At 41.0% G+C, this 16,782-nt stretch overlaps 1 protein-coding gene across 1 annotated transcript in view; it reads left to right on the top strand.

Moving 5' to 3' along the window:
- LOC306907183 (transcription factor COE3) overlaps nt 1-16,782 on the top strand; it is a gene marked incomplete at its 5' end in the record, with an annotated part of 86,376 nt that overhangs the window by 3,311 nt on the left and 66,283 nt on the right. The window contains 4 exons of the mRNA XM_079479124.1: nt 7,429-7,585; nt 9,418-9,481; nt 11,051-11,106; nt 13,521-13,594. Of these exons, the coding sequence (XP_079335250.1) occupies nt 7,429-7,585; nt 9,418-9,481; nt 11,051-11,106; nt 13,521-13,594 (351 nt within the window). The remainder of the gene's footprint in view (nt 1-7,428; nt 7,586-9,417; nt 9,482-11,050; nt 11,107-13,520; nt 13,595-16,782) is intronic.

Here is a 16,782-nt window from a genome sequence, read left to right as displayed (position 1 = left end):
AAAATCCTGTCCTTTATGAGAAACTGTCAAAATTGGAAACACCAAGAAGGCACATTTATTTGATGGCATCCCATAATTCCTTGCATGCACGGACTGTAAACAGCTGGATGTATTTGTTTTTGTTCAGATTTAACAATAGACCTACAGAAAATCTTAAGAAACAAAAATGTTGGCCGTTAAAAAGTTACTCCCCAAACTTGTCGACTGCAACATCCGCTTTACAAGGCATTTCTGAATGCAACAAATAATAAAACCCAACACTGAATCAAAAACGCACCTGATTTACGGGACTTGTTCTGTTTCGTCTCTGTTGACGCCTGGACGCTGGAACGTAACAGAGAAACAAGTGTTCTAGAAACAGCTGCCCCATAACATGCTTGCGATTAGCGGCCGGCTGCCGGGCCACCTCGGTAATGACCCCATTAGAAACATACAGGTGACCAGCTAATGATTTCAGCTGTAGGCCACTAACGATTTTAAAAATGACTGTAAGTTTTTTAGAGCAGAGTTGCGAGAGTCTTAGACGGCGAGAGAGGAGGGCAAGAAAGGGGTGCGATAATTTGTAGTGTGCGAGGAGGTCTGGCAGGTGCAGGCTAAAGCTACAGCAAACATCCACAAGCTTGGCACCAATAAAACACACACACATATGGCACCAGCTCTCAAAAAGCACTTATGTGGAGCTTTCTGAATCCAACTGAGGGGAGACATGTGACTAGTTCATTGATCAAGGCGTTCAGCTTAGATCAGTTTACAATGACTAATATTCTCTCTCTCTCTCTCTCTCTCTCTCTCTCTCTCTCTCTCTCTCTCTCTCTCTCTCTCCCTCCCCTTATTTGCCTGTATATAATAACAAAAAAAGAATGTAACACGATTAAGTCCTAAAACGCAATAATTAAATGATTAGAAAGTCACAAAAATCTGTTCCTCAATGCCTTGTGGACTTGATACAGTCGTGCAGACGACACGCTGCACTATTTTATGTCACATGCCCTATTAGAGATTCCTAATCGCATGAAACGTTCGCCTGTAATTTAGCCATCCAGCTCCAGGATATAACTTCTCACCGTGCAATGCTTTACTTGTCTCTGCAATTACAAGCAAATTAGCTGAAAGCATTTTGTACTGGCTGGTTATACACTTTTACGATTAAAGAAGCAGTGTATTACATTTCCAGCGTGATACATGGACAGTGCCATTAGCTGTTTAAATATATTTCTGTTTGTTTATTATCTTTTATTTTTACAGATATTTATATCATGATTTGGTCTTAAAGGTTATTGTTTGAAAGCCGCATTGCAATGGAATATGAAAACTATTCCTTGAGACTATTAAAACAAGATTTATTTTCTCAAAAATGCATTGTGTCATGCATGCTTGGTATTATTTTCTAAACAATATTATGAATAACATTATTATTGTTCTTTGGCCTGATTATCCATACAAAAACGTGAAAGCGTTTCATTAAATGAAAACCTGTTAAATAAAACCTTAAGGGCATCACAATCCGCCTGATACACATGTAGAACATTACGTCGCATTAAAGAAGTCTCAGTTCGGAAGTGTATGTACGCCATGTCATCCTTGTTGTGTCACAGCTGCGGAGCTTTCCATGCTGATGTCTCATAGCCAATGACAGCGAGCGATAAACAAACAGGCCTGAATGTGATTAGATGTCTAATCTGTGAGACTCTCCGTCGAGTCTTTCGACTCAGATCTTCTCGCGTCGATAGCCGCAATCAGAGAACGATGATGGCACATCAGCTCCTCCGACTACACACACATACAGCACTCAACACTGTGGCTTCAGTCCAAGTTCATACTGACTAATAGATCAAAAAAGTCAGTCAGTGCAGGATTGATGGCAAACCGAATATTGTCTTGACAGTGGTGGATTGTTTTAGGGTGTTTCGAGGATTTGTTAAATGTTTGTGGTTGAATTTTAGATTGCATTTAGTTGCATAACTTTGTTAAAAAGCATGAGCTTGTTTAGGAAAGGGATGGTTCACCCCAAAAATCTAAATCATCATTTGTTCACCCTATTGTCACTCAAAATGTGCATTTGACCCTTTCTTCTGTGGGACACAATGAATACATGTTCACGTTTGGATGAACTGTTCCTTTAAGCAGCAGTTTAAACTTTTTATTTTAATCAAATTGCAATACTTTTTCACCCTTGAATTTATGGCAAGTTCAATCTAATCCAACACGTTTCAAATTAATGACAAACTGTCCAAAAAAAACTCAAAAATGATTTAAGAATCTAGCAAGAAACAGCAATAATTCAGGCGTTTTTGAATAATTTAGTAATTTAGTGAACACAATCGGACAGGGAAGCACATAAAGATGCTCTTCTATGGAGGCTGCATGTAAATGTGTTAGTGTGTGCGCACGCGTGTGTGTGTGAATATAACAGTGAGCAGACTGTGGCAGTGATGCAGGCAGCTGGTGATGTATGTGCCAGCTTATCGCTGGGAAACGTGACAGACAGGACGTTTGTGTTTGCGTGGCCATAAAAATCACAGAGAAATGACAGGCCTTTCTTTATGCAAAGATCCTCTCCGACACGTTGGCTTTGACTTACGGCCGCACGTTACTGTGCGCCGGTGACAAATGCTTCTATTACTCACTGCGCTCTGTCATTCCAAGAAGGTTTTTCATGATTTTGTGTCGTAATATCCAATTAGTGTTAAAGAAACAAAGATGCTGAATATCCATAAACTCAATCAGCACATCTGGCTTGGAGCTCTTACCTCCGATAACAGGCACGTAAAATGTGTTTTTATACTTTAGGGTGATCTAAACTGGCCCTTTTGACAATTTACAATGTTGGGGGCCAATTAAATCATCACATACTTGAGTTGTGAAAGACATGGCTCCAGCAATGACATCGAATCGGGCCCAAAGAACCGAGAAAGACCAGGTTACACAACCTTTGGGTTCTCGAAACAAGCCCATTTCTTACTTTCTCCTCTGCTTTGCAGTCTTCTATCCACTAATTCCAATCTGTTGCCCGTGCAGCAATAGTGCTTTAGTCCTCAACTCATTAGATCTTATTACACGGCTAATAAGAGCTAACCAAACACACCGCTGCCATGCTGACTGCTCACTGCCGCCTCCCGAAACACAGCACACGCATGCAGGCCTGAGCAAATGTATGCCATGATAATTGTATCTTTCTGCATAAATTACTCATCCTCCACGTAAACACAGAATATATGCATATCTTCGTATCCATCGTCTCCAAAATAAATGGGTGAGCACGGGAAGCAATTTCTTCTCTCTCATTTATTTCAGTTTGGAGATAGACTAAAGGTCAATTTAAATGAGAATCCCTTATGCTGCCTAATTCACAGAATGATCCCACATCGCAGAACTTTGATGAGGTGCGATGCTTTATCGACCAGATCTCAGCCGATCGCGTTCTAACCTCGTAACCTGATGGTCAGACGGAAAATGAAACCGTGACATGAAAGAATGTGAAACGGAGGTATTGAGAGACAGAGAGAGATTTATATTTACTTGTTGGATCAGCATGCTGGCTCAGGGCCAGGGCAGAGATGATTTTTCCGCGTCACATTTGTATAAACAGCGCTGCTGTACGCCTCATTAGTTCGATAGTGAGAGAGAGATTTGGTGGCGCTGTAGTTAAAGACTTCCTCTTGTCACAGTCCATCACAGATGTGATTAATGTCAGAGATGTGGGCCGAGTCTGTGATGCCACCCATATGCCACACACAACCTGTGTCTTTCTAGAAGCCTTCTGGAAAAATAAGACAAGATCAAAACAAACTGCTGGGATTGACATTAGTCTCTGCATATTTGGGCGTATTACTATAGTTGCATAATTTTAATGTAATTTTGTCATTATAAATGTTGGAAAATCGAGGGTGTCTTTTAAATAGATCCAAACAAATATTTGGAGGGATCTGCCACAGTGTATGTATTGTTCAGTATACCTTGGATTTCTGAGAGACCAAACATACTAATTTTATATTTTCTAGAATTCTTTTTTTATATTTTAAAGTTCATGGGAATCACAAAGAGCACACATACTGCGAAATGTATACGATGAATGGTCTCTTTTGGTAACAGCGTCTGCCAAATGTGTAAATGCAATATTAATAATTTTGAGAGTTTTGATTGGCTTTACAATCGCTTCTGAAATGCTGTAGAAAATATCAATCTGACTCTTAAATGTTAAAAATGTATGTTTTAAGAGTAGGAACTTTATCTCTGCCTGATAAACTGCTAATGTTTCTAAGAACATATGGATTGAGAAAGTGCTAATATCGCAGTCTAAATTATAATTGTAATTTCATAACTAAATGATTATATTATGTTGCTTTACGTCATAAATGTTCACATTATGAAAGGTAATACGTTGTGACTGTTTTTTCATGCCATTAAATAGGCATGTTTTCTGTATTTGCCATCAAATGTAAATATTTGTAATGATTTACTGTTATTGAGATGTACATCTGAAGGCATGTCAGTGTACTCGCTCTGTTCTCTCTCTCCTCACGCACGTAAACATGCACGCACACATGCACACACACACACACACACACACACACACACACACACACACACACACACACACACACACACACACACCGTCTAACTCTTCAATATCACCGCAGAGCCCAGTGTGTCCTGTGTATTGGCAGTTTCTTCTCCTCTGCATGTTCATTAGCAGATGATTTCAGAGTTAGAGTCTCTGTGCTTAGTATCTATTTCCCTCAAGTGTTCAGACCCTCGAGCTGTGAGGATCTTTGCCTGGGGTTAGTTTTTTCATTTAACATAATTAGACTTTGCTGTATCGCATTAAGCTAGCAGTGTGCAAAGGGGCGCAGACTGGAAACACTGGCTGCCGTTGCATAAAGAGGGAGAGAGAGCTCTCATATTCTGAATAGTCGTCATTATAGAAGCCCTTCAGCTTCTGTTCTCGAAGTGGTTTATTGTTAAATCGATTCTATGAGACCGTATTTATTGATTTAAATTACAGATTATTTGAGTGGTGGTATTTTCACATCCAGAAATTGTTTTGTCATGAATGGGCTTTTTCTTTCGAGATGTCAAACAATGCGTTTGACGGAGTTAGACCGGCGTGCGAATACATGTCTGTTACACAGCTCTTCTGTGTGCGGACTGTGTGTGTTTGTCACCTCGATAGCAGTTATTTCAATACGGCCCGCCTCTGACTCATTGCTGGAGTGGATATGGCAGCAATCAACATAATTAAAATAATAACACTAACAAGCTTTCCGAGTCGATCGTTTCCTGTGCGTAAAGATCCGTGCCTTGTGAGAGCATGCGGGAATGCTCTCTCTCTCTCTCTCTCTCTCTCTCTCTCTCTCTCTCTCTCTCTCACCCCATCAGAAACATGACGCCTGGCCTCGTAACTGAGCTGATGGGGTAATGGAGAGGAACTCATGATGCAATATGTGTGTGTTAAAGTGTGATGTGTTTTTTCCCTATTTCTACGAACGTGTAATTTTGTAGTTCTGTCTTCCTTTGAGAAGGTGATAATTTGTGTTTACATCTGCTTGTGCGTTTGAGACAATGCAGAGACAGATCAGCCTACAAATAAAAATAAGAAATGATTTCTTTCTTTCATTTCTCTTTAAATGGAGACTTTTGCTTGGGTTTCCCGCATAAACATATGAGACAAAAATCCTTTTATAAAAATGCAGTAAGATTTTGAAGATATAAATCTACAGCCTCCAAGCAAAATATTTGTAAATATGGACAGATTAAACTATTTTGAAATGTATCATTTTGATCAAAAATGAAGGATTTGTTGTGAACTGCCTCAAAAACTGTTCTTTATGACATCATCTCTATAATGTTATTCTTATTTTTAAAGAACAACTTTTGTGTCGCATTTCCAAGTCATCCGTCAGGCTTAGCACATGCAGCTCTGACCAGTCGGGCTGCTAAGAATCTTCAATGCAAATCAATTACTACCGATAAAGAAGATCATATTTCCCATTAACGTTGAAGTCATCCCCCTTTAAAAGTCCACCTCCCCCAACGCCCCTCCCGTCAGCTCCTCTGTGAAAGCTGTTTTTGCCTTCAGTGTAGTAACCTCAACTTCACGAATGAGATTTCACCAGGCTAGGATACAAATGAAGCATTAAGCCCTGTTAATAGCACTTGGGCGGGTTAGGTTTTATTAATGTTCTATCGGGGGAATATCTCAAACGAGCGGAGACAGAGAGCAGGCCGCTTTCCAAAACATTGCCTCCCCACCCTGAGCTCACCAGATGAACAAATATTTATATTTGAGCATATTTTTGAGATTCAAATGACTCTCGGCCCATCTCATCAGGGTAATCAGTAAATAGCACATGGGCTTAACAATGACAGGTTCAATTTAGGAGTGTGAACACAACACACTCCTTTATTTTTGGGTGTTAAAACTGTTTGACTTATGGGTATTAATGCAGTTTTTCTATTTTACCTTAAAAGGGATAGTTATCGTCTATGACTTTCATTCTTTAGCAGAACACAAAAGAAGATATTTTGAAGAACGTTTGTAACCAAACAACCCCCCCATCGACTTCTATTGCATAGACACAAACCCCTATTAAAAATAAAGAGCACCTACAATTTAATCTTCGTTCTCTTAGTTTAGGCCTTCATCTGTCATCTTTCCCTCTCTGCGGCCCTCTGGTGAGGTAGGAGATGATCAGTCATATATTCATGGCAGTGGAGCAGATCTGACGGTTTGATTGATAAGTGGACGTGTAGGGTTGGCGTTGAGGTGCGAGCCACTCCCCGGCTCTCCTTCTCTTGTGCTGCCCGAGGTAACTCAGCCTCCCTCCCGTTCGCCACGCGTTCTAATCGATGCTCATGTGCGAGAGGCAGGATGCAGCCTTTCTATTGGCTGAACCCCGGGGAGACCCAGCGGAGTGCCGAGCAGGTTTGACTGACAGGTCAGGGAAAGAGGAACGCAGCGGTTGCCAAGGCAAGCCGTACCCAGTAGCGATTGGCAGCCGCGAAGGCAGACGGTGCCTTCTGGGGTCCCCCAGTCTGCGCCAAATTCCAATTGTCGAGGTGGCTGAGCAGAGAAAGAAAGACAAAAGGGTTCATGGCACACACGCAGGGCAGGATCAAACAAGCCAAATATCTCGCTTTGTAACACCTCTTCTTTCCTCTTATATCGCTTTGTAACCCCTTTCACTTCCTGTGAATTTATTTAGGGGGTAGTTCTTGCTGCTTTTGATTTGTTTTCATAAAATGTATATTATTATTGAACATTTGATAATGTATAATGAATTTTCAGCTGTATCTTCTGCCTTCAGACATACTGTCTACTAACAGTATACTCTTGCAATGTGATATAATTTGTGAAAGTTAATTTTAAACTATTTAAAAGTATTTGCAATACATTGAATGAATGATTTCTCTCTCTCTCTCTCTCAGCGGTGTGGGTTTGGCGCGGGCCCATTATGAAAAGCAGCCTCCCTCGAATCTGCGCAAGTCAAACTTCTTCCACTTTGTGCTGGCCCTGTATGACCGGCAGGGACAGCCTGTGGAGATCGAGAGAACCTCCTACGTGGACTTTGTGGAAAAGGACAAAGTAAGCACTCTGCGCTAACAGACACAGCCACACATCACCACGGGATTTCGGGGAGGTGCTGAGGTGCAGCATATTGAACTTAGAGAACATGCTAAGAAACAGTCATGTACTATGGGTTTTGTTTTAGGTTCTTTTAAAAGATCTTATTGAAAAATGCAAAAATAGTCTTGGTGCATTTGGTGCTTTCTTTATACAGTAAACCTAAAATATGGGAAACACTTCAATTTGACATCATCTTTGAGAAGTTTAATTTCAAATCCCATATGACTTTAAATATGAGTATGTTAGTCTTATGAATATCTAAAACATTGACAGAAGAGAAAAGAATTTCAAAATTAGTCTCTCGCTTCCATGAATGCGTATCAACCATTTCTATGACTTCAGCTTCTCATTAGATATCAGGCTCTGTGTTAATCCAAACTCCGTTTGCTATTTTAAAAGGAAGAGTAAATATTAAATATGTCCCACACTTCATAAATTACATCAATGCATTGAGCAAAGCTGCACATACCTTTTTCAGCTGATATTTATTGGTTTTGATTATGATTTGAAAGAAATGAAAAAAAGTTTCATATACATTTCTCTTATACTACCATGTTTGACTTTTTCCATTTTATCTTTGTTTCTGATGTGTAGTTACAGTGCATATTTGCACAGATCTGTTTGTGTGAACCAGAGACACAATCTCACACATCTCGTCTGTGATTTTCATTTGTAGTTGGACCAAAAGCTACATGTAGGGGGCAGCAATGAGACCCTATTTACACATGATATAGCCCATTACACTAATGCATCTGCATTTTGTGATTTCTAGCCACGAGAATGAACATTTTCTAAATATGTTATCTTTACATATTTAACCATTGAAGCAATCCTGTTTGAATATTTATCGGTATAAAAATCTTGGGGTTAAATATAAGCCACTCCTGCACACTTTCCCAAATAATTCCTATAAAGATCTCCATAGTACTGCTAGTTTCAGTTTGGTTTGTAGTCTTCTCGTACCTGCTCGGCCTGCAGTGTGTTCAGGGCATGTCTGGGGTAGTCCTGCTCGCTTCACGGTGTGTGTGTGTCGGGGGGTTGTTCTCAGTAAAAGGTTACAGAGAACAGCTCCGCCCACGGTCATGTGGGACGGGGTCCAGCTGGCACGGTCAGCGCTCTGTCCTTACTGTCCGATCACCTCCACCACAACCCCCTGCCCAGCAGCCCCCCACACACTCCTCCACTCCACCCTGGGTCACTGCCAAGACGCTACTGCTAAACTTGGCAGCGAGCAGCAGAGAAGACAGAGTGCGACTGACGACAAGCGTGGGCGCGCCGTGTTCTTGCGTCTTATTGGATTGATGTCACATCAGAGTAAAATAACTCACCTTAAGGGTGGACGTGATGTTTCGACTCAAACCCCACATGGTCGTAGTCTAGATGTGTGGTAAAAACAGATTTGACGGTGTTTGACTGGAATATGTGCACCCGAGCAGGTACCAGGGGATTTGTTTGGCGACTTTGGACATGAGTCATAATGCCTAACGATATCTGCGTTAATATGATTTGATTTCAGATTTGAACCATAGTTTAACCCTTACATACTTGAAGGCGATCCAAAAAATCACGTTGGTTGAGAAACATTGGTGTGAACATTGAATGTTAGAAACCAAACAACATTGGCCCCCATTGACTTCCATTGTATGGACACAAAACCACTTAGATATTTCTCAAAATATCTTCTTTGCATCTGATTGGATTAACACTGAACCTGAACAATGTAGCGCAACGTGTGCATGTGTTTGTTTCTGTTGTTTCTTACATGTTTCTTCTGTCCTTTTGCTTCTCAGGAATACAATGGCGAGAAAACTAACAACGGCATCCACTACAGGTTACAGCTTCTCTACAGCAACGGTAAGAGCCGTGGTGCTCCTTCAAACCCTTTCCATCCTCCATCAATAACAAAGACATATTGTGAGGCAGAGCGGGGCCAACTGTAAACGATATGTAACCACAATCATGTCTCATCACATCTGGAAGAGTATTCAAAAGCCCCATCTGTTTATCCTGAGAGGAGTGCATGCTGTTGAACACATTTGCCACCCTTTCACAGATGATGCTCATTCCACCTTCCTTACACGCACAGACATAGTAAACACTCCCGTTTTAGACTTCAGTCCTTAATTAAACATACAGACGAGCTGCATCAAAAACAGATAATGTAACACTCGCTGTCGTTTTCATTATGCACCCCTTAGAAAATGAACCTTGATTTTATTATTGTAAAAATGTAGTAATCCTGTTTTTTGACAGATCAATTGTCATTTATGTAGTTTTAGTATTATGGATAAATGTATAGACAGTTTCAAAGCAACAACATTAACAAAAGTTACTGTGCATGCACACTTTTGTGGCCCAAACCAAACATCCGGTACACATCCGCAAAGAAAACAAAATCAGATTATTTATAATAACAAGCAAAAGAGATAACAAGTAAATAACAAAAGTTAGCAAGTTAAAAGTATGTCTAGCCAGTATAATTTTGGATACCAGTAGAACCACCATTACTTGACAAAACTTAAATGCAACAAAATTCCACGACCCATTCAACAAATTGTTCATTTCATCAAATTAATATTCAATAAAAGTCAACAAATTGTTTATTTATTTCAATTATTATACAGTAAAATATTACTTTATTTATATTGAATTTATTTCAATATTATGTCATATTGTTAGCCACTAACCAGAGCGATCAACAAACACAGACCGAAAGTAAACCTTTTGCAAGGCGCGTGCGTCCGATGAAAACATCTGTACTAGCATATAGATGGCCCCAAAACTACTTTGCTAAACTCAGTATTGGTTTTATACGGTGTTAAAGCATATAATGTTTGTGCACAGCTTTATCATTAATGAAAGTTAATGGCAACTGTTACTATTGTCACATATTGCTAAGTGGAGCCATCACAAACGTCTGTAGCAAAAACAAAACCAGACAATAATGCTACCAGATGAGTGTTGAAGACGTAAGTACCCTGTTTTGTAAGCACAACAAGGAATGAGAAAACAGGGCTTTCGCGCTTTAAGGCGGGATGATCATAAATAATAGAAAAACTGAGGCGAGTTTGTTTTTGCTAAGATGCGTTAGCGGAACAGCTCAGTCAGCATGACACACATAACAAAATAAGCGTAAACGTACTGTAGGGAAAATAATAATAAAACAAATTAATTTCCAAGACTTTCCGTACGAAACAAGCCTTTTTATGTTGACTTTGGGTTGAATTGGATTTTGCATGTGGTAGTGGCTTTCTGTTATGTGTTAAGTCTTTAAAGAGGCTTTTAATTTAAACACACTTTATATTCCAATAGTATCTGTGGTGATATATGACACATTAGCTATTTTACGTTTGAAGCAAGCTGGATTTTACAATGTGTATAGTGAAACGGATGCATAATGATGTATTTTCTTAACATCTGCAGGTATCAGAACAGAACAGGATCTGTTCGTCCGATTAATAGACTCAATGACTAAACAGGTGAGTGTGAATTGGATCAACAGTCGATCATTTTGTCAATTTTGATTTCGTTACACATGTTGCAGGATTGTGTTAAATCTTAATTTCTCCCAATTAAACCATTTAAAACATGCTTAATTTAAGCACCTACGTTGTTAGCTTCATCACATCATGGACCAGACTTCAACCCCCCCCCCAGTGTCCGTATGTTCTATACTTTCCTCATCCCAGCAGGTCCCACTGTCACCGCATGTCAGCCTGTCTCAGATCAATATGGCAACCAGTTCCTCAACAAAGCATCAACCCCGGAGACCAATCAATAGGTCTTAATGTAGCTGCAGAGCCGACACACTGGAGACAATAATCCTCCCAACAACATAAAAAGGGCTGTAGCTGTGCACGCCCGTAAAATCCTCCCCCCCGCGCGAGCTTTACATATGTGCATCAACGGCAAAGCTGCATATATCGATCGAATCAAGATCTGCAAGCGTTCCTTATCCAGTTAGATTGCTTGGGCACGTAACGGCAAACATTTTTAGCGTTCGTTTATGAAATGGTTTCATGCTAATTTATTCCATGTAAGGTGAGAGGACTTAATCAGTAGTAACAAGTAACAGGAAAAACCAGGAGTGTATTTGTTCCTGGAGTTCATGGAAGACTATTCCGTATCGCTGGAGTCGTGTTTGGAGATGAGGGATGGGGCCGCTACTTTGGCGCCAGCAATGTGAATCAAGAACAATCATATATAAATATCGACCTGCTTTGAAATCCCCTCCCCCTCTACAAAAATTGGAGGATGGTGATTGAGAGACCTTCGTAGGCAGCCGAAAGAGAGATCAATAATGCAGAAGTGGTCGTTATCCTAAAAGTATTGTTCCCCGGGGCATTAGGTCAACCCCGTCTGGCCGACTGACCAGAGTCTAGAAAGATGGAGATTATTTTGTGGTGGACTGTGTTGTGAGATCTGTATGGGTGGGGTAGGATGGGTGCATTTCTTGATGTAAAGAAAATACACTTCCAGTTTTAATTGTTTCTACTTGACAACGGTGAAATTAGATGAGAAGCGAATTGAGACATTGTCTGAATTCTCCTTGAGAATCATAAAATGCATCAGTCAGAAGTGTCTCAAACTGGGTTTGCTTAGACAATGAAATTCTTAAGGATCTGGGAATAAAACTCTTAGACTTCAAGATGAACTCATACATTTCTTATCGAATACTTCCAAGACCCTATGATTTGGCCTGTGTTATACACATTACATTTCATATTTCTGTAATGCAAACAATGTGTGCAGTCTCTCAGTCTCCTAATTTTGGACAAAGTTTGTTCTTAAATGAAGCATAACCGAGAACTCAGTCTCCTGAGCTATGAAAGAAGCAATAAAATATTCCTTTGCGTTCATGGGGATGGAGGCTGGTGGGGTGGGGGGTGAGTCCTTTAACTTCCTTGATACGCACTGATCATCCGTCATTCAGGCCTGGCCTGACAGCTAGATGACGGATGCTGGGGAGGAGGCCTCTCATTCGGTGTCTGGCCGGCCATCTGGCTGCTCGGGGTGGATGCTGATGGGGAGAACGGAAAGATTGTTGCTCCACATGAGCCCCAGCAGAGTCTGGATCCCCTTCGGATTGCAGCGTACATCCATCCGCTGATGACCAGATTTAGCTTTTAGCATATGTTAAAGTTGTCAGCATGCTCCAAACCAAAAACATGACTAATGGCCAGGTGTCAGCATCCTGAACAATTATCTTGAGCAATCACTGTTTTCAGCTCCAGATAACAGGCGGGGTCAGTTAAAGAGATGGTTCACCTAAAAATGAAAATTCGTTCATCGTTTGCTCACCCTCATATCATTTTAAACCTGTATGACTTTTTTTTCTGCAGAACACAGAATAATATGTTTGAAGAATATTGGTAACCAAACAACTTTGGTTACCCTTGACCAAGGGTGAATTAATGATGACCAAAATTTTATTTTTGGGTGAAATATCCGTTTAAAGTCTTGCTATGTCAGTTACACTGGAAAGAATACTGTATGTCACAAACTTAACAGCTTTGAGTAAAAAGTACAATTACATTTAGTTTTCTCTAGATTTCCTGAAAAGTTAAACTTTGTTTTCAGGACAGGGGTATTTTCCGTAAATTTCATATCGGGGCAGGTTGTCACAATTTGTATAGCTTGTAACAAGTGTATCGCAATTTTATGGAATACAGTTTTTTTCTAATTATGCAGATTTATTAGTGGGCTAAAACAATTGTTGTTATCTAAAATTGTGTTCATAATTGTTTTATTTTAGATGAATCACCTTATCTCAAAAGATGAATGCACGTGTTCTGACAACATACCCCACAAATCAAATCAAAAGTTTATCAAAAAAGTAGTTTTTTGTATTTGTGACTTACTTCGTCTCCCTCCATTTTGTTTTCTCTCATAGGCAATCCTTTATGAAGGCCAAGACAAAAACCCAGAGATGTGTCGCGTTCTTCTCACCCATGAGATCATGTGCAGGTGAGTCCATTTCACTATACCGTAAATCATTTCTTCATTCAAGATCTTCAGACTTTTATTACAAATACCGCTACCTTATACTGTATAATAAAGGAGGACGTTTTGAATGCACGATAACATACAAGCTACATTTTGTTAATATCTCTTAATGCCTTATTAATTCTCGTTTCATTATTTAATGTGAGAAGTGTAATTCGCCTTAGAATACAGTCATGATTTGCAGTCGCTGTGTGAGCGAGGTTTTAAAAGAATATTACCATATGGTTTGGGAGTTCAGCGCAAGGGTTGCATAGGTGGGCCTACATATTCTTCCCTCTCCACTGTGAGGTCCTACAGGGCTTTCCTCATTACATTGACCTTAATGCAGTGTAATTATGGCTTCGCAGTAGGCCCGCATGGCTGGAGGCCCGAGTAGAAGTGTCTCGTACATGAATTCTTGCCTGACGGTCATTGGAGGGGGGTAAGGACTTAAGGGGAGCAGAGCTGGGGGGCTAGAGGAAGTTAAGGGGGCTCAGATGCTCGTGTCTTGGGGGGCTGACCAGGTGGGGAACCTTGAGTTAATAATGCAGTGAGGGAAAATTATGGGGCACCCAGGGGCTGATGGGGAAACGCAAATCTTCCACTGTTGCAATAATAAGTAAAAAAAGAGATTGCTGATTCATTTCGAGTTAGTTACAGACGCTAATGGTCTTTGTTTTACTAACGGAGATTTGCCGAGAACAGACGCAGTCAATTATTATTGGAAGCCTGTCAAGTTATTAAAGCGTTGATGGGAATTTCAACACATTTGGAATTATCAAGATGGACTTTGCTTATTACGTTCATCACTGAAGTAATTCCATCTGGCAGTCACTGGCGCTACATAAATCTCACGAATGCTTCATTGAATAAGGTGGACATCATCACTTCAAGAAATCTCACCTGTTTTACACCGCCGAGCAGTGCAGGGTGGGTATTTTGTGCTATTTTTTCCCTGAAGGAACCGGGCTTTCTGGCAGATGATTTCGATACAGGTTCCATTTCCATAATGATGGCTCAGTTTGAGTCGGTCATTATGTGATTGAGTGTGATTATTAACTGCCTCCCCTGATGAATGGTGTGTTTCCATTCGCTAATGAGAGAGAGATGAGAGATATTTCCCCCGTCTCTTACTCCCAGGTGATAGAACTCTTTATCAAGGCCCTGACGGAGTCTGTTTCACCTGCAACACCCATCAACAGGCCTGAGTGTTGCTCAAAGCCTGGCAGCTGGCGCAAACTTGACGTTCTCGTCCCGGGCGTGAGGATGGGCGTCCCATTCAATTTGAATAAATGACGCTTGTCTAAGCGATCGGTTCCTTTGTTTGGCAAATGAGCTTCGCAGTCAACTCTGACAGATTAATTGAGTTAAAATATTGCTATGTTTGTATCCAAATAAACCTAATTGTCGTAATTATAACTTTAAACTCTGTGTTAGGTGGAAAAAAATTGCTTTAAACCTTCAAGGTCCTTATTCGTCACCCCTGGCAATCCGGAGACTCCAAATGAGACATCGCAGCAGTCGGCTGGCAAGAGGAGCACAGTGGGCACAGGCCGGCCTCCGTCCGCCACTCTGCTGCCAGCCTGGCTGAGGATGCTGCTTTGGAGAGGTCTGCCATCGACTCTCACCCTCCAGCCTGGTGCATATCATTAGTCCTGGCCGGAGTCTCTGTGCGCTTGTCTGGATGATTACAACACTTGGCCTTTGAAAACAAGCCCTCTATTGACATCCATTCTCTCCCCTCATGTCTTATCTTACTCCATTGAGAATGTTAGTTTTAAGATCATGTAGGAAAGCTTTGCCGGCTGTTTTTATAAGCCTCGCTCTGTCTGATAAACCCTACCTTTTCTTGTTTTAAGTGAATGTACTTCAGGAAACCAGAGTTCTGGCTAGTCAAGGTGGAGATAGCCAGCCGAGTAGGCAGCTCTTAAAGCGTATGTTCCTCAATCTACGACTAATCGCTAGAAGTGACCGGTGACGGTACCTCTCATGTGCTCATAGCAGGAGCCGCGTCTGTTTCGTGGTTCCCGCCCTCGGTCATTAACCAAGCCAGGGCTAGTCTTCACAGACCCCGAAGGGAACTGCATTAAGGCCACATTACGGACTCTCCGCCAAGGTTTGTTTTTGCGATCAGGGGCCTGGCCCTCCCTCCGGACCTGGCTGTGCTCCTGGGGTCCAGTTTGTTTATAACACTACTTTCGCAGTTTGAGAAGGTTGTCACCACAGCCTCACCATTGGGTTTCCAATGCTAATTGGTCTCCTGGAACTTTGCTAATGGTTCCAAGTAGCCGAGGGAATAAATTATGGCGGCACGCGCTATGGCAACAGTCGCGCACACAAAGAACAGGAAAAAAACAAGGCACGGTTTATGTTTTTCAGGTTCTTAAAGATCAAGCGATGTGATAAATGATTCATAAAGTTAGATCATTTTGCATTCAGTGACTCTAAGTGAGGATTATTTGTCAAATGGCAATCTAATGCATGACAGCATGAAGCAAGTGGGATGCATATATCTGGAGTCTTAGTGGTCGGAAAAATCCATACGATATGATTTGAAGTTATTGCTTAGCTAATCTTAATCGCGGATAGTGATTTTTTTGTTTCAGCATCTACTCTATCATTTCATCAAACTGTGCAGAGTAAAATGCAGAAGAAAATGTTTCTGAAACTCTGGTGTGCAACGGCTATGCATGAATCAAAGAGTGATATTATGTACACAATGTATAATGCTGTGTCATATCATTTTAAGATTACATGCATCACAGAAAGGTCACAATTATTATTTTTTATTATATTTCTCTAATATTTCGTTTTTATGTAGTATTATTTTTGTTATATATACAAAATATATAATAAAAGCTCTTAATTTCAGTTGGGGTGGGGGGAGGTATGTATGTATGTGGGTGGTGATGCCCCCCTTCTACCAAAACAAATAGCTTCTAAGTAATGAGAGGATACACTTAATTGGACCCATTTTCACAAAGCGGGCGGCACCGCTGGCCTCCGCAGGTTTGCTTGGGTGAGAAGTGAATGATTGAGGCGGGATGCATTTAGGGGAACCACATGCCACCAGATGAGGTGCCAGCCTGTGGCGAGGGCGTGTGCAAGGGCAGAGGTGATGACAGTGCTTGAGAAGAGCATTTGGGACGGAGCCGCTGCACCAGGGCTTC

The sequence above is a fragment of the Barbatula barbatula genome (assembly GCF_947034865.1).
Source record: "Barbatula barbatula genome assembly, chromosome: 18".
NCBI lineage: Eukaryota > Metazoa > Chordata > Actinopteri > Cypriniformes > Nemacheilidae > Barbatula > Barbatula barbatula.
This window is presented reverse-complemented; position numbering and strand designations above follow the sequence as displayed.